This window comes from Aricia agestis, chromosome 5 (genome assembly GCF_905147365.1).
Source record: "Aricia agestis chromosome 5, ilAriAges1.1, whole genome shotgun sequence".
NCBI lineage: Eukaryota > Metazoa > Arthropoda > Insecta > Lepidoptera > Lycaenidae > Aricia > Aricia agestis.
Window position 1 is genome coordinate 12,181,769 of NC_056410.1, and position 19,539 is coordinate 12,201,307.

The 19,539-nt window shown below is 36.1% G+C and overlaps 1 protein-coding gene across 7 annotated transcripts in view; it reads left to right on the plus strand.

Annotated features, from left to right (window-relative positions):
* The window catches only part of LOC121726864 (fasciclin-1), an 83,268-nt gene that overhangs the window by 46,098 nt on the left and 17,631 nt on the right, over positions 1-19,539 (plus strand). For 2 of the 7 annotated variants that reach the window (XM_042114478.1, XM_042114481.1), the window contains exons 2-11: positions 2,774-2,912; positions 3,223-3,401; positions 6,016-6,155; positions 9,900-9,996; positions 10,616-10,793; positions 11,990-12,150; positions 12,480-12,488; positions 12,670-12,696; positions 16,945-16,950; positions 17,206-17,363. In XM_042114478.1, coding sequence (XP_041970412.1) covers positions 2,774-2,912; positions 3,223-3,401; positions 6,016-6,155; positions 9,900-9,996; positions 10,616-10,793; positions 11,990-12,150; positions 12,480-12,488; positions 12,670-12,696; positions 16,945-16,950; positions 17,206-17,363 — 1,094 coding nt within the window. The remainder of the gene's footprint in view (positions 1-2,773; positions 2,913-3,222; positions 3,402-6,015; positions 6,156-9,899; positions 9,997-10,615; positions 10,794-11,989; positions 12,151-12,479; positions 12,489-12,669; positions 12,697-16,944; positions 16,951-17,205; positions 17,364-19,539) is intronic. The other 5 variants (XM_042114482.1, XM_042114484.1, XM_042114483.1 and 2 more) reach the window with 3 other exon arrangements.

Sequence of the window (19,539 nt, forward strand, 5' to 3'; positions counted from 1 at the left end):
TTTGCTACAATCTTGACTTTAAGACTTGGTCTGCTACAACAGAAGAAAAAAAGAAATTGAAGAAAGAAAAGAAGGAATTTGTTCAAAAACGTTTCAGGGAAGAGCTAGGATTAATTATCGACAAACCTCGTCAATTAAGTGGAAACTCAAGTGATGGAAATACAGCACGAAGGTTCTTTTACAATTACACTTGCTCGGCGAACATAACAGGTGTTGATGAAACATTGATTAAACGCTTGTATATTATTTTACAAGCTCTACCTTCTGGAATGATGATCGATCCCGAAAAATTTGGAGTTTATGCCTTAGAAACTGCGCGAATTTATGTTAGTGACTATGATTGGTACTACATGCCATCCTCCGTGCACAAATTACTTATACACGGAGAAAGCGTGATCAAACATTTTTCTGTTCTTCCTATTGGGCAACTGTCGGAAGATGCACTAGAGTCGCGCAATAAAGACTACAGAAATATGCGCCTGCACCATGCCAGAAAATGTTCCCGTATAGCTACAAATGAAGACGTATTTAAAACGCTTCTATATACTTCAGATCCATACGTTTCAAGTTTAAGAAAACCTTATGTGAGAAATGTGAAGGATCTTGATGAAGAGGCACTAAGTCTTTTGAAGGTGGTACCTGAAGGTGATCCTACATTTACACCGGAAGTAATTTTAGTTAGGAATAGCGAGGATAATAACAATTAGATATAACATTATAAGTAACTAAAACCTAGAATAAAACCAATAATATTATAAGATTTGTCTAATCTAAGATAAATTAGTTTGGTGTGAGGCATAGATAGGTACTATACGATTTTATAATTTTATGTATTTTATTATGCTTGTGTGATAAGTATAATTTTACTCATATTAGTACTTATTTATAAAAAATAAACTACTCGTATTACTTTTTTATCTTTTCTTTTTTTTTAACCTAAAATAAATATGTATACAATGAAAAAAAATACAAAAATTGATTATTTTTAAAATCTTTGTATATCACTGTATACATGTGCCAAATCTCAATACAATACGATGAAAAACCTTGAAGTTACAGATTTTTGATCCGATAAGGACCCAAATTTTCCACTGTGCGCCGCCACCGTGATAGGCTCTGTCCCCATCAGACACGGCGCGGCGCCGGCACCGTGTTACGGCACGACGCCGCCACCGTGATACGGTACGGCGCCGCACCGTGTCACGGTGCCGCGTACGGTGCGTCCCTATTCAGTCGATATTTGCGCTCGAACTAGAGTGCTTGTCTGGATAATGGATATGGATCGCGAAAAAATTATTCTCTTGTTGTTACTAAGACGAAGATAGAAAAATAATCATTGAATATTTTTTGAAGTCGGTTAAAAAGAAACCGAGGAAATTTTATCTATTATTTACTATAGATAAAATTTCCTCGGTATACATGACAATATTTGCATTACGCGACTTTGATATGTATTTTCATATCATGCCTCGTTTAAGTTTGGACACAAATTTTGTTCGGAAGTTTCACCAGAATAGGAGCGCGCGGTGCACCGTACACGGTCCCGTGTCACGGTGCGGCGCCGTACCGTATCACGGTGGCGGCGACGTGCCGTAACACGGTAGCGGCGCCGTGCCGTGTCTGATGGGTACACAGCCATACGGTACGGCGCCGCACCGTGTCACGGTGCCGCGTACGATGCGTCCCTATTCAGTCGATATTTGCGCTCGAACGAGAGTGCTTGTCTGGACAAACACTCTCGTTCGAGCGCAAATATCTATATATGGTGCGTCCCTACACCGTACGCGGCACCGTGACACGGTGCGGCGCCGTACCGTATCACGGTGGCGGAGTCGTGCCGTAACACGGTGCCGGCGCCGCGCCGTGTCTGATGGGGACGCAGCCTTAGACTTGTGTCACTTTTTTCGTTGTGGTTAACTAAACTGTTAATTGTTTTAAATATATAAAAATTTTCATAAACACAATATGCCTAAGTATATGAAAATTATATTTACAGGGATAGGATTACTGATTTATCACAGACTCGATAATTAATATAAGTGTATCGAAATACCAATACCAATATTAAATTAAAAAAAAGAATGAGAGCTTACTAGGCTACCTAGGTAATTCTTATCCGACTATGGTGTAGACTGTAGGCAAAAAAAAGTATTTGGCAGTCTTTGTATTATTATTTTAAGATTTAAAAATATGATTGTTCCTGGGAACAATCATATTTTTAAATCCACAGCCCTGGGGCTGTGGGGTTCCGGGGTACTTGTACGATATTTTTGTCAACATTTAATTTATCGGTCCCATTGTAATGAAGTTGTTTAACGAGATTTATGGCGAATATAATAAAGCAATAATATTAACTTGACAAATTGTAAAAGTTGGTAATTTGTAGTCGTTAACTGTGCGTTTAACGACTTTGTTCATCAGCAACGTCAATAATTTTAAGTCCTTGTTACTAGATATTATTTATAATAAGGACGATAGGATTGTGTACGGAAATAACCGAATTTCTTATTTGGGTATTCCGTTGCGGAAATATTTAAGTTCTATTTATAAGTTAAGACGAAGATAGATTTTAAGTCTCAGGTTCGACTAACAGTATGAAGTATGAAGTTTTTAAATGAAATAAAATATGATCACTCTATATATAGTCTATAATAATTAATAATATAGTCTCAGTCACATCCCAAGAACTCACTTCTCTATTCATACCCCAAAGTTTCGAAACTATATCACCTTGTATATGCACATCTAAAGAACTAACCTCTCTTGTCCCCAGTTCCTGGCTCTCCTCGAGCGCAACGTGGTGGCCAACATGAGTCTGCAGTACCGGCAGATGACGCTGTTCGCGCCCACCAACCAGGCCTTCCAGGGGTACAAGCAGGAGCTCGACGACTCGCTCGTGCTCTACCACATATGTATGTATATTGTATTGCTTTAGAATAATATAGCTAGTAAGTAGTAGTCTATAAAAATTGTTCTACTTAAATTATGGACGAAAAGCATAAAATGAAAATACTTTGATGTGCGAATGCGGAATGGATCGGTAGTTATGTAGTATTCATTAAATTATATCAGATTTCTTGCTAACAATGTTTTATTAATTGAAAATAAATAAGAAATAACTTTCCATGAATATACATAAACATACACTTGGGTTTCGGGTTATTAATTTTCGAATCGTCACTCAAAAGTTATAACAAATTCCAACAAAGCGTTTACTTTCAGCCAATTTAGCTACCACACTGAAGAACCTGGACTACTCCATATCGTCTGAGCTGGACGGCAACCCGCCACTGTGGGTGACGCGCCGACGAGACACCATGCACGACGACATCTACGTCAACAACGCCAAGGTCCTCATCTCGCGCTCCTACCAGGCCACTAACAGGAACGGGAAGCTGCAAGTAAGTTTAACCCTTATTATCTAATGGTTTAAGTCCATTCTCCTCCAAAAAACCATGCACGACGACATCTACGTCAACAACGCCAAGGTCCTCATCTCGCGCTCCTACCAGGCTACCAACAGAAACGGGAAGCTGCAAGTAAGTTTAACCCTTATTATCTAATGGTTTAAGTCCATTATCCTCCAAAAAACCATGCACGACGACATCCACGCCAACAACGCCAAGGTCCTCATCTCGCGCTCCTACCAGGCCACCAACAGAAACGGGAAGCTGCAAGTAAGTTTAACCCTTATTATCTAATGGTTTAAGTCCATTCTCCTCCAAAAAAACATGCACGACGACATCTACGCCAACAACGCCAAGGTCATCATCTCGCGCTCCTACCAAGCCATCAACAGAAACGGGAAGCTGCTAGTAAGTTTCAACATTATTGCCTGATGCTTTGAGTGCATTCCCCTCGAAGACACCGTGTGCGACTTACTACTCATCTCCTGGTAGGAGACCAGTCCACCAACAGGAACCGTCGATTCTTAGAAAGTTTTTTTTTTGCTTAGTCTAACAACACTTTTTCACAAAACATTATTTCAATTTTGTATTGACTATTTGACACACTAAGGGCCTGTTTCACCAGTTTCTGATAAAGTGCCTAATAGGCTATTCATAACTTTTTTGACAGATTCTCCATACTTGATCTATCAAGTTAATTGGTGGATAGCCTTGTCAGGAAGTGGTGAAACAGGCCCTAAATGTTGCATAAAATATACTAGTACAGTTGAAGACATAGAACAAATGGTCCAAAGTTTATGTTTTCAAGTCAAAACTGGATGATGCCATCAGCCTTTATGAAAATACCGGCAGGATCAAAAGGGAAGTTTGTTTCCTGAAACAGCTTACTCAATAAAAAATAAACTTCGCGAATAAATTCGTTATTAGCATATTTTAGCATTTTGTATACCTAAACGTACAAATCAACACGTTTTACAATTCAACGTTACCCCCCTACAAAAACCGTTTAGCGATGCCAAATTAAAAGCAAACACTGACTTGTTGCGATAGAACTAACTCATGTTACTCGATAAATTATTTTAGTATAATATGACATATTATTAGGATATTATTGAATATTCTCGAAAAAATATTTTCCTTAGATATTAATTCAAAAAATATCTAAAAGTGAACTTAACGTTTAATATAAAACAATAACAATAATACTTTTAGCAGTGATCGAGTTATTAAACGCAAACCCAAAATATCACATAAGAAATTTCTCATTTCCTCGTATTGCGGGAAAATCTCTTACATAATATGCGAATATGTTAGAGATTATGTTTAAATGTTGGGTGAAATAGGATACGAGCAACTTTTAATGGCAGCTATTGAGTTGAAGGGAAAACTAATTAGATGAAACGCTCGGGCGGCCATGTCTCTTCACAAGAAATTTTCCAGCGAGGATTCGAGAGCACAATGTGGATCAATCACTGTTACAGCTGTTACCCGCATTTAAATAACAAGCCTTCATATTTTAGAATACACGACACTCCCCGAAACTTTGTCGCTCGTTCGAATTTAATTCGAAACGCGAACAAATAAAAGAAACAATTTAAAACGGTTATTAAACAGTCGAAAGATTTACTCGGGACTTTGTGTTTACATTTTACATTTAATTTGTCTCGACGGCGTTCGCTGGGAAATCGCCGTATTCTCTAAAAGTGAAGGTTCTTAAGTTGGACATTAATTTATTCATAACAAAATAGGGTAAAGGATTATGAAGCCGAAAAATGTTACACCCGAAAATACCCATAACGTTTAAAATAGAGACTGAGAAATGAAATGGTGATGTACAGGAAAAGGCTCCTGTACATCACCATTTCGTTCGTGTTAACTTTTCAGCACTGAAAGCCTGATTTGAGTGATTAATCAGACCCAGACAGACAGACAGACAATGTTGTCAAATGTTGCAAACTCTATAATTATTGGTAGACTATCTTTACGCATTTTCACAGATAATTATAGTTTTTTTTGTAAATTCCCGAACTTATAGCACGTGACGATTCATGATTTCATGAATAAAACATCAACGAATGAAAATAAATGGTTTGTTTGTCGTATTTACGGCGTTACTCGTAAGCAGCTTAACCGCTATTTTCATTTTGTCATTTCAATTCGCCAGCTTTTTGCGTTTTATTAAACGTTGGTAAGCCTCCCCGATTAGCTTCTGCGAAAGTGTTTATCTTTTGGGATTGATATAAATTAATTGTTAAGACATTTACTAAGTGAACAACGAGATGAAAAGTAAAATGGCGCAAAAAATGGCAAACGAAAATAAAGGTTTTGATTTACCGCTTTTAGCATTATGCATTATGGGGGCATGGCAGTGCCCCCGCCAAGTCGAGCAAAAATTGTTTTTACACGTGACTAATTTAAACAATGTAATCTATACTACCTAAGTTATATTATGATATTAGTTTTTCCGATTTTGATTTTCATTTAAATGTTCGAAAATATTAGCATGTAATGACGGTGCGGACGTGCGGTTTAAAAATGACGACTTTTAATTTTAGTTTATTTCGGATCAAAATGGATCAGATTGTATTATAACTGATTCATCTCACAGGTGCTGCACGTGATCGACCAGGTGCTGCAGCCGCTGCTGCCGCACGGGTCCAGCTCTATCGGCTCCCCCGTCTACAACCCCAATGCCTACCAGTTCCTGGAACACTCTGACGTCTTCAACATCGGACAGCATCGGTTGAGGTGAGAGCCTTATAAGACTTCTTAAGGGTGACTCAGAATTCCCGTTCGACTCGAATTCGGAGATTTACCGCGCATTTATTGGCAAATCTATATATATAAAACTCAAAGGTGACTGACTGACATGGGGATCTATCAACGCACAGCCCAAACCACTGGACAGATCGGGCTGAAATTTTGCATGCAGATAGATGTTATGACGTAGGCATCCGCTAAGAAAGGATTTTGATAAATTCCAACCCCAAGGGGTTAAAATAGGGGATGAAAGTATATATATAATAATACTTCTTAACGCGAGCGAAGCCGCGGGCAAAAGCTCGTACTTGAATAAAACTATGAATTGTGACCAATAACCGAGCGGTATGTTTTCTTATTTACCAAGAAGAACGGGAGTTACAGAGGTAATGCCCTCTAGTCCTAATCCTTTCAACAAAAATCTGGTTAACCTCTCTTAAAAGCTTTGCGTGATTAGTATCTATAGTATGTTGCTATAACATACTTTCAAGTCCTTTCGAAAATTATTCTTTGAAGGAGTACTTTACACGGTTTTCAGGCTTTATTTGACAGTTTTATTACCTTTACATGAGCTTACCCTTTTAACCCTTTATGTAAAATGTAAAGTGTATACGGATTTAATAAATCTAATTAGGAAACGGTAAAAAAGTACGTCACGCACACATACAATTAATTTAATTAGGTGAAACAATAATAATTCTATATAGGGTTTTAATTAATGCGAGATTCATGTTCACTATAATAATTGTTAATATTTTCTCTTGCCCTCATCCATCTCATTCCTTAAAATAAAAATCGTATAAGTTTAAATCGACCATAATACCTATTTTGATTTTATTACATAAATAGATAATATTATACTCATAAAATGTTTACTTTTTGCAGCGCTAAAATAAACAAACTCAAGAAACGTGCATCGAAAAGTTTTAAAACTCTTAAAATTCCAATATTTTAATGGCATCTCCGAGAGCACTGAAGTTTCGCGACTATAAAAAACTCTAACGTGATTATGTGATGTTTCCCGAAGATTCCTCTGTAGAATATCGTAAAATTCAAGAGAAATAGAATTCCTCTCGTCCCGGCGCGGCGCCGGCGGAGGAAATGCAAGTCAAATAACGTTTTAATCTGCGATGTTAAACATAATTAGTTCATGCTCTCACAGCTACCTGACTCTAACCGGCAAATATTTAAATATGTAACTACATTCCTTTCGAGACTTTTCTTTCCTTCAGTTCCATCTCTTTTTCGTGATAAAAATGACTCCATTTTCCATTACGTTCTCATGCAGCATTTAAGAATTTTGAGTGCTCAAGTGCTGGAGCGTTTTTTTCCTCTAAATTATTATGGGGTAAATGTCTTTAGATATTTTCTGTATGAGAGCGGAACTATATATTTTATTGAAAATGAAGTAAGTACACAGTTTTCCTCTGAAACGAGCTTCCGTCGAATTTTTGGGTAAGAGTATGATTATAATTTTGTTATTTTTCACAACACACCGAGCTTAACTTGGCAGTAAAACTTGGGGTAAACAGAACATAAGTATGGAGTATATACTCGCAAGAATAAATCAACTCCATCGGAAGTAGGAGCTTTGCCAGTTTGTTTGTTTATTTGACTAAAAAATAAAACAACCTTGCTTATAACTTAGCTCCGTAAACATATTGTGGACTTATCTAGTTTTTGGGCTTCGTTGAACTAAAATATAGCTTTATTTCCAAAAGCTTCCGAGCTTATCTGGGAAGTAGAAACTAACCATGACAAAGATGTCAAAATAAAAGCTAAGGAAAATATACTTAATTCAGAAAATAATAATATCAAAGTTATAAATATATATTAAATAAATAAATAAACTCCCATTCTGTATTCTAAGTATGCAGATTTCATGTGAAACAAGCATCTTAGTCTAGTCTTAGATCTAATGAACGCTATAAGCAGATTACCAACGTATACGGTATATTCCTGAATCCAGTATTCTATAGTATAGTTCTATAGTATAGTATTCTATAAATATTGTATTGCAAACAAATGGCAAAAATTCGTTTTCTTAATTTTTGATTTTTATACATAAAAGTACTAGATAATATACTTAGTAGGGACGTCAACATGATCGGGGGGGGGGGGCGGCAAATGCCCCCCCCCCCCGGCCCCCCCTCGGTACGCCCATGTTTGTGAGGGCTCGCGTCGTTTTGCTGCGTGACAGCTTTTTTTTAATATTTTAATAGTAACCAATAATCTTTAAAGCAGTTTTTTTTTTATATTTTAATAGTAACCAAACCCTGACTGACCGATGATAACACATCTACATAATATAATAAATAAAAATTACTATGAGTTTTTCCGTAAAGTGTACCACAAAAGTGTTCAGGGTGTGGGACATACATAGGGCTCGCTTCGCTCGATTATATCTCGATATTATCATAACATGAATTGTAGTGCCTTGTCAGTTGTCTCCCGATTTTGAGTGTACACGGCACAGCGATGTTTCAGGCGTTTCAGCACTCGACAACAAATTCTCAATATTGATACACGGGTTTATTAGAACAGTGCCTCTAGGAATAGGTTGTTAGTCCAGTCCGCGGAGCTTAAAGTTTGAGCTTCGTTAGTCAATTCATTGTGTTTTAGGATTCGAACATTGTTAGCTTTTGTGCCGGGGAAAATGTATTTGTGCACTCTGTTTCGCTTCTATGGTATTAAAATTGAACTTGGTTAATCTTTTTTTTTTCGTATAAAAAAATAATAAAGCTGTATTATTTTTTTTAAGTTCCGTACCCAAAGGGTAAAAAGTAATAGGGACCCCTATTACTAAAACTTCGATGTCTGTCTGTTCGTCTGTTTGTCTGTCTGTCTCCAGGCTGTAACTCAAGAACAGTAATAGCTAGAGAGTTGAAATTGTCACAGGTTGTGTATATCTATTGCCGCTATGACAACAAATACTAAAAACAAAATAAAATAAATATTTTAAAAAATCACATTTATTGTAGCCCCCATACAATAAATGTGATTTTTTTTGGCCTATTTTGCTCTATATCAAAAATATACTTGAATTTTTTCAAAGTCTTTAGTTATATGGGTACTTTAACATTCAATTTTAATACTAAAATAAAATAAAAAATTAAGGATGGCTCCCATACAAAAAACACAATTTTTGGCCTAATTATGCTCTATAATGGTACGGTACCCTTCGTGCGCGAGTCTGACGCACTTGGCCGATTATTTAAATATAATATATCATAATATTATGTATAATGTATATATCCCAGGTTTCTACCGTCGCGTCTTTTTGCACACAGCACATCTACGAAAACATAATATTTTACCATGAACTATTAAAAGTAAAGAGTTTAGCTACTTTTTCATTCAACACCCCTAACCATCAATTTTATAAAAAAGCGACTACTTACCGAGCATTTTCGGTTAAAATACCAAAAAGTTTTTCGACGTTCGTGTAATATATTTATGGTTTCGTAATATTCAATCGAGTAGGCGATGGCTCGTGCGATATAAATATGCAGACTCATCACTTTCAATCGGCCCGCCTTTTTATAAACAGCCTGCTATACACCCAACTTTTCAGCCGAGTTTATGGTTATTAATGATGTGACGTAATAGTTTATATGGAGTTTCTTATCACAAGGATGCGTTACGTGTGATATGATAATGCCTTACTTTATAATATAAGAAGGTTTTATGTTTTCTAAGTAGGTATGTGTTAACAATTTTTTTTAATTACAGATCATTCCGGCAAAAAGTGAATCAATTGCAGAAGAAACAAGTTTTTAACGCTGACGGAAGAAACACCTTCTTTATTCCAGTTGACGAAGGGTTCAAGGTAACAAAAAAAATTTACTCTTTTCTTACTATCTACCATTATAAACACATTATAACGTGATAAACGCAAAAAACACTACATTCGAAAATAATTGTCCGTCCTCCTTTTGAACCCCTGACCAAAAAGAGGAGTGTATAAGTTTGACGCGTGTTTGTCTGGCTGTGTGTATGTATCTGCCAAATTTGATCTAGTTTTTTTGTTATCGAAAGCTAACATAAATTAGAGAGTTTATTATTATCAGCCCGCACAGTGCTGGAGGGTTTATCTATTGGTTGTAAGCAAGTGCTTTGATCGGTTCAATATTTTGCATTCTGATGCCTGACAAACTATTGGAGTTTCAAGTCCGGGGTTTACTTAAACTAGATGATGCCCACAACTCCGTTGCGTCAAAATTCGTTTATAGCGCGCGAACCATATATTTTTTCGGAATAAAAAGTACTTATCATATGTCCTTTCCCGGGACTCGAAGTACTTCCATACCAAATTTCAGCAAAATCGGTTCAGCGGTTTGGACGTGAAGGGGTAACAGACAAACAGAGACACTTTCACATTTATAATCTTAGTATGGATTTCTTAATTTTACCAATATTCGGAAATGCTAACAGATCTTCGTTTCCAGCCAACGACCCGATCGGACCTGATCGACGGCAAGGTGGTGGACGGTCACGTGATCCCGCACCAGGTGCTGTTCACGCAGGCCACTGCTGACGGCCAGGAGTACGAGAGCATGGCCTTCAGCGACAACGTCAAGGTCATCATATCCTTCAGCACCTCTGTCAACGGCAAAGAGACCTTGAGTGAGTTTTTTAATAAGAACGTCTATTGGCTTTTCGCCCATCCATACTTTTCGATACATCCATAAAATACGTCACACGATTTTTATGATTTTTAGACCTCCTCCCTCCCCCTTGTCTTCGTCAACTTCGTCGACCTCCTACCCACCTTTAGGTTTGACATACCCACTTCATGGATGAACCCCATAGGGTAAAAACAGGACCTAGATTACTAAGATTCGCTATCAATCCGTCCTACTGCCTGGTTGTCTCCAAGTTGTATCACAAGAACCACGAATTCTCTTTTTTGTAGAAATGTTTGTACTTTGTAGCAATGTTATTTTATGAATTTTATCAAATTTTATCCACCACTGGGACTTTTTTTCATTTCGACTTTCAATGAGTTTCTACTCGAACTAACTTCGCTAAAGGTTTATTATCCCTGCGTATTAATCGTGGAGTATAAAGCTTGTATGAATTCAGTGAACTGTAAACGCCGAAATTGAGTTTAATTAAGCGTTAAAATTATAGTATACTTCAAGCTTAAAAATACAAATATTCATAAATTAAAAAATGTGAATGGTTTGAACAATTTAGCCTTTGAAATTTGTACACGGTACTTTATTAAAAGTATATTTTCATTAAAACCATCATCAAATCGCTTCGAGTCTCGAGTTCGGGCGGCCAGCCCGTTTGCGAGGACGTGTCTTAGAAATGCTAATCATATTTTTCTCACTGTGTACAAAGTTATCCGAGCCGGGCAGGACGGGTCTTATTTGTTTCCCCAACATATTCCTGTTCCTCGTCTGTTGTCGTACAAAGCGGCAACAGAGCGGTCCGCATTTAGAATTGCGACACATATTTCACGCTCCGTTAAATCCTAGATCCCCGGTATTGAGACGAAATGTTTGCCCCGAGCAATTATTCACGAGAGCCATCTATTTCAGTGTCTCTGGTGTCGCGTATTAAATATTTATACTTACCCCTAGCGGAAACTAACCTCTTTTAAAAATAATGCTCAGACATACCATACACGCTAAAATCTAAATCCTCTAAGTAGATGTTTTATCTAACAATTAACAGTTTAGTGGCAAGTTTAAATGCTCACCCTAATGCTGATGTTCGACGGAATTTTCTAAGTTGTGAACTTTGACTGCTCAGGTAGAAAGACCGAGGCGAAGTTACTTAATCTATTTAACGAGTTTGTTGTTCGTAAACAGCTTACGTGAAATCGAATACGGTCGCCGGGGACGCTAAACACAGCCGCGGGGTCGTCCTGGCCGACATCGTGCGCGCCAACATCCCCGTCAAGAACGGCGTGGTTCACCTCATACAGCGACCGCTCATGGTCGTCGACACCACCGTCGTCGACTTCCTCAAGGTACCTCTTTAATCCAGTGTACACGTTGCCTTAGACAGTATTACACCCGAAGCACATTCACGAAGCACCTATTGTTCCGACAATATTGCGAACACCGAAAATAGTACACTAATAAAGCACGAAATGAAAAACTTTCGCAATGCATGTAAAATATGACGGGCGACGAGTGACACAACTTTTTAACTCCGTTATACATTTTTCAATTTAAGTGCTTATTGTATTCTGTTCCTCGTCTCTAACTAACTTTTGCTGTTTCGTATTGAATTTTTAAGAGTGCGTTTAATTTTCTTTGTGTTGTTAATTTTTGCTTTCATTTTAATGGAAACAAGGCAATGAAGGTAAATCTGAAAGTATTCGTCATTGTCATGCCCATCTTTTTCTCTCCTATGAAAATATTTTTCTTATATTTTTATATTATATACTTAGTCCGCACGATACATACCTTCCCTTCTTTAGTTAAGTAGACAGTATAGTGAATAAGTATTTAATATGAGTATAAAGATTTGTGATAATATGTAGATTTGTTTTGCACAGGACGAGGACGAGGTAAGAATAATATGTTGAAGTTGTAGTTCCATCTAGTTAATATAACGTCGGTTGTACTGTTCAATTCATTAGCAATATTAGTTCAACAGTGGAGCGGCCAGCGAGCGATCATGATTTAGTGATGTTGTACGCTACCCTGATTAGTCCTGGCTAATTAAACGTTAAACGTAGTTAGTGGTTAGAATATATTGTTAGTGGTTACTACTAGTGGTCAAGAACGGCCTGGCCTCAAATTAGGCAATTTATTAGAGCGGCTGTAGAGGCATACGTTTCTGCTCGTTAGGTTCTGTGTATGCTCGATTGGTTTCGTATGTAAGTGGGATGCGTTTCACTTTGATACAAATGTTTGGTACGCATGGAACGCTAGTGACTAGTCCAATTTTGTACAACCCTAGGCGGATACTAAAGGCTTTATAAATTGATACCCTCTATTAATGGTACTCGTCAATGAACAATACCTAAGTAGTAAGTACTAACTACTAAGTAACAAACTCTACCGTAATGATTAATTCTCCAGGGTTAGAGGTTGTATTTTATCTTCGATCCCGTTGCTGTTTGCTGAATACTAATTCTTACTGTTTTATAAGCATTTCGTGGCTTTTTATTTACTCTGAAACATTCATTGCTATGGAACAATAAAATCATTTTATCGTTTTAAAAATGGAAAAGTACTTTTTAACTGTCACAAAAACTTACTCGAGTTTAACGTGTAAATGAAAAGATTTATTCATTCTGAAGTGTCGGATAAAGTGGACGGAGCAGATGCCTAGATTTCTCTAGGACTTAACAAAAGACTTAAGGAGATAAATGACAGGACGTCTCTTTTAATCTATGCTCATTCTTTGCCGTTTCCTCTTAAAATATTTTTTTGCGTTCGCCTTTTTATTTAAAGAACTAATACAGCTGTAGGTATGCATCTAAGCCTGATTTTAGGTATCTTATAAATATAGGTAATATATGCAAAAGGATCTTTGATGTTACCTTCGTTTTAAGATATGATATATTACTTGAACCTACCTCTGAAGCCGCCGTAAGCCTTACATCAAATATCAATATAATATATCTTCATTAGTATATAAATTATTGGGCTATATACCTATCTTCACGGAGCTGAATTATTTAGACAGCTAGTCACATTAATATTAAGATTGAAAGCGAATTATATAGCGACAAATCCTGAATTACTTATGGAGTAATATGCCAGTATATTATTTAGTTTGAAATATAGTTTGAGTGTAATAGACTCGTGATGTTTATTATATTATGAAGGGCTGCGGATATACCTCGTACCATAGCACGCTCGTATTAACATATTAACCTAAGTACTTTTATTAAATTGCGGTAAGGTTTTTGTGCAAACTTGATACGACTTTTTGACAGACAGTTTTTTTTAGGGATAGAATAACCATAAAAAGACAATAAAGTGACCCGTAATATTAAGTCTATTTACTATAACGCGTGTTCGACTTTTTTCATTAGAATACGAGTATAATATTTTGATGACAACATTTTATTGTTATGAAATATTATGTAGTTTCATTTATTCAAAGATTCACTGAACACGTTGTTTTGTTAACTGGTGATTTGAATGTATGAATAGCGTTTTATTTTTCATATCGTTACAATATTATTTCCCTGTGTCTCTGACATGGATAAACCTTTTATTTTCTTTCAGACAAAACTCTATTATATTTTTCTAAGTATTTTAGAAAAATATTTGCTGAAATATAAATCATATTCCACAAGGGAAAGAAAGGTTAGATTTGTACAAAAACTTTTCATTTAAGACTCTTACGACTAACCTTACGGGCTTTTGATCGCGGCAAAAACAGTTCATAAAGCCAATCGTTTTCAACTTCCGCTAAAAGCATTTTTATTGTACCATTACAAAACCATTGCAATATTCAATAGTTTTTTTTTTCTATAGTACAATATTTCTATTGTTTTCTCGTATTACATTGATTAATACAGAGGAGCTTTCATGCGATTCGTGGAAAATCTTTTTATGTTTTCAATTATTATGCCTGGTAAGTTTAATTAATTAATATACTTTATTAAAATAAAATTTAAACGTAAGCTGTTGCATACCTACGATAGAGTAGAGTCCTACTTTTCTCCTATTTGGTACCTTTTACTACTATAAATATCAATAACGATTTTTATAAGAAACAAATAAAACTAACAATTAATAATAATATAATCATTATGTATACAATATTACTATACTACTGCCTTTCATGACTATCCAATATCCATACTAATGTTATTATAAATGCGAAAGTGTGTTTGTTTGTTTGTTTGATTGTCCTTCCTTCACGGCCTAGCGAAGCAACCAATCGACTTGATTTTTGACGTAGACTTAGTTGAAAGAATAAAGAGTAACATAGGCTACTTTTGGTCTTGGAAAAACTTCAGGTTTCCAAAGGAGGTTTTTTCAAGAATATTCGTATTTTACGCGATTTTTGAATTCCACTTCATAATATATATAATATATAGATACCTATCTACAACTATTACTCCTTCGAATATACGTACGAAAATATCGTTGGTACCGGTACAATGATTTATAAATTGCAATTAATGTAACTTTGTAATCTTATACATATCCCCCCTTACTAATAAACGTTGTATAATCTTTGTATAGATATACAGTGTTTTGTTCCTGTCACACAAGTGACATTTTTAATTGGATTGAAGAAGACAAAACACTGTATAACTATTCAAAGCTTATACAGCGTTTATTAGTAAGGGGGGTAATATATGGGATTACAAGGTTATTCACGAAGTTACAGAAAAAAAGAAGAAAACTGGATAGTAATTATGAAATGCTTATTAGGTTTTCCCTTAATTAAGACACCAAATACTAGCTTGATATCTCTCTACCGACGATAAACCGGAGATATTGATGGTACGGGTACAATGATTCATAAACCGCATACGTGGGAGAGCCATGCTTCGGCACGAATGGGCCGGCTCGACTGGAGAAATACCACGTTCTCACAGAAAACCGACGTGAAACAGCGCTTGCGCTGTGTTTCGCCGAGTGAGTGAGTTTACCGGAGGCCCAATTCCCGTCCCTATCCTCCCCTATTCCCTTCCCTTCCCATCCCTACCATCCCCTATTACCCTATTCCCTCTTAAAAGGCTGGCAACGCACCTGCAGCTCTTCTGATGCTGCGAGTATCCATGGGCGACGGAAGTTGCTTTCCAACAGGTGACCCAACAGGGTTAGCTCGTTTGCCCCCTTATTTTATTAAAAAAAAAATGTAACCATGTAATCCTATAGATACATTTATATGGGATTACAAAGTTATTTACGAAGTTAGTGTATCTAGAACTATCTAGAAGTATCTAGTCACTAAACACTAATTATATTCTAAATTTGAAGGTTCTATGTCAGCTAGAAGTGCCTTAGACTTTTGGTAATCGGTCAGTCAGTCAGTCAGTGACAAAATTAAGAAACTTTAACAAGTTACAGTTCTTAAACTACTGGTTCAAATTGAATGAAATTTTAAATATACCGTGTTTATACAATGCTTGCTTAGCAACTGAAAATTCAGGCTTGTTGATTTATCCACAATGAAGTTATAGGGGATCAAAAAGAGCCTGAATTGGTTCGAGAAAAGGATGGTACGGCCGTGCCGCTTTTTTGCTCGACTTGGCGGGGGCACTGCAGTGCCCCCAGATATAAAATTCTCGTGTCACAATGTTAGGCCGCGTACTCCTCCGAAACGGATTTACTGATTTAAACCAAATTTTATATTCATATTCAGTGGGTCTGAGAATCGGCTACTGGGTACTTTTTATATTGATAAGTGCATTTGTTGAATAAATAATAGTAAATTATTACAACTCGAGACTGACGGCGACCATTGTTTGTGCGACGGGATAGCGATGGACGTTGCCATGGTGACATACTTATTTAGTCACTTCAATAAAATAATACGGCCGAAATACTTTATATGGCAAAGAAACGTTAGCCGGGAAAGCTAGTAATTATATAATAACAGTATGATCGAGACTTTTAGAGGATAAATGTATGACATAAACCATATACTTAATAGGTACCGTACGCGATAATATTTTGTATGAATTGATGTACTAATTTTTAACCGACTTAATAAATTATTCTCTGTGTACTTACTGTATATTGTATACTACTCACTTATAATGTCAATAATATTTTCATACTTTAATGTTATGTTAATGCATTCTTTGATGGACTCTGCATGAAATTAACAACTTTAGGGAATTGTAAGTAACTTTGTGCATGTTTTTAAACTAAATTGGCTATAATTATTCCAGCGTTATGAAACTTTTTCAAAAACATTTCAACTTGTAGTTAATGCTTACTTTCTCGCCGAATTTTTGTACATTCCGTCACTTTTAAATTCACCGCATTATCTCTAAGTATTCCGTTAATACCTTTTCAAAATTTACCAAAAAAAATCAATAAATCGTTTTTTATGAATAACCGCTATGAATAACTATATTTTTCTTCTGTGGCAGGAAAAAGAAGATGGCCCCCTGTGCAAGTTCTACGAGGTGATAATGGACCTGGGAGAGAATAACCAGTTCCTCAACGAGCTCACCATGGCCAAGGACATCACTCTCTTCGCACCCTCCAACGATGCCTGGAACGAGATCAGCGTGCAGAACATCATCAGGTGAGGGGAGAGAGAGAGAGAGAGAGAGAGAGAGAGAGAGAGAGAGAGAGAGAGATGTTTATGATGAATTCTTAGCTCGAAATTATTGTGATAGAGTGTCTGTTTCTTACCTCTATAGCTATACTCAACCTGCGGCCTGCCGAGACTTTGGGTCAACTTATATGTAGGTACTAGCGCAGAGTCGAAGCGCATCGAAGCGAATTATTAAAACTGAACATAACAAATTCAACCTTGACTCCAAAGCGTTAACGCACTTTATTACTTCAGAGAATTTGAAAATGCGCGCGGACGCGCACATTCGCGTGAATGCGCCCAACCAACGCTGATTGGCCTCGCTGAAGTAATGTATGCGTTATGCTCTGGAGTTAAGGTTGAATTTTCTGTGTTCAGTTTTTGGGAATTCGCTTCGTTTCGACTCTGCGCTATTATAAATTGACCCTTTATCGGACGCCTGCGTGACGTTAAACCATTTTGAAATTCACGCCCATCGGCAAAATAGAGAAAAGTCATCGTGAAAGTCGTGATTTTTTTATAACTTCTAAATCGCTTATTAAAAAAAACCTTTTGTTTACCCTAAAAAGTTTTGAATGCGGCCCGCGACACCAAGACCAAAACAAGTTTGTGGCCGTATAAGAAAAGGTTGAGCACCACTGCTCTATAGTCTATAATATATATAATCTTTGTTGAAAAGTTCTGGAAAAGTCTTAGAATAACTTTTAGGACAAAAATGTATACTTATTACCGCTCGAAAAATTATTTCTGCGTTTCAGTTGTGTGCAATATATTTAGATACTTACAGAGAACTACTTTTACTAGAGATCGCCCAATGGTCGAAATTTTTCAATTTGACAACAGACTTTAACCATAGTCCGTAAATAAAAGAGTACAATTCGTGCATAATTTGTGTGTATAGGTTTGTTAATCAAAATCTCCTAGTGTGTGTGTGTTGTAGTGTGTGTAATGTTTTATTTGTTAAAAACATGTATGATAAAAGCATAATTTCAAAATAATATTAGCTCAATGCACTCCTTCACCATATAAACTTTATCAGTGCAAAATTTCAATCACCTACGTTTCCGCATTTTTCGTCAAAAGGGATCCAGTTTTTCGCTCGCGTATTAATATATAGATTCATATACATGATACAAGTCTACATACGTCATACATATAATTATATACAATTAATTTGTCCGTCTCTTTATTATGTTGTCATTGCGTCCGTATAAGTAACGTTGCACAAAGCTTTGAGAAGTCCAATAGCACAGAGAGGAGAGATTATCTATTTCAAATTGCGTTCCAAAATTAAAATACTTCTTTTTGGACTTTACTTTCTACTTGCGTTTGTTTTAAAAACAAAATACTTTTACCAAACAAATGTTATACAAAATGTACCTTTAGAGTAACTGATTCCTAGGCAGATGATGGAGCTACGTAATTTGGTTGAGTTAAGTTATCACTTATCAGTGAAGTTAACATAATGCGACAAAATAATCTAGGTCCGTCATGTACCTATGAGTTTTCTCTGATAGTACATAGGTACTCAGTTAATTCTGCTACACAATTTTTATTTATGGTAAGAGCTTTTTGGCGCTTTAAATTTTAACGCAACTTTTCGTTTCGTTATAAATCAGGTTAAAAGGTTAAAAACAGAAAAAAATGCAACAGGTAAATTTTTAAGCTGAATTCTTCGTTTATTGAAAAGTGATGAAATGAAATATTTTTGATATTTATTTCACCAAAAGACTATTTTAAAGCACTGAAAAATGTATGTAGTTTCCGATGAGTATTTTTCCAATTAAAATGCTAAAAGAATTCTATTTGGAAAGCAGTCCATTGCGCCCAGCTCGAGGCAATTAGAGATTTAATCGAAAATATTCTAGGAGTTTCTTCGAGTATTCAATTTTTTATATCACATAGGAGCCGAAAAGAGGAATAGTTTTTTTAAAACCATTTTTACGTCTTGACCACAGGAGGTTTTAAGTCTTTAAAATTTTGATTGAACTGTATTTCCTTACTATTAAAAATTTTCATTTACTTAAAGCAATTTTTCGATCTATAATATTTTGTTCTAATTAAAACTAAATCACTATCTAGCTAGGCCATACGATAAGCAATTTTCGATCTATAATATTTTGTTCTAAATATAACTAAATCACTATCTAGCTAGGCCATACGT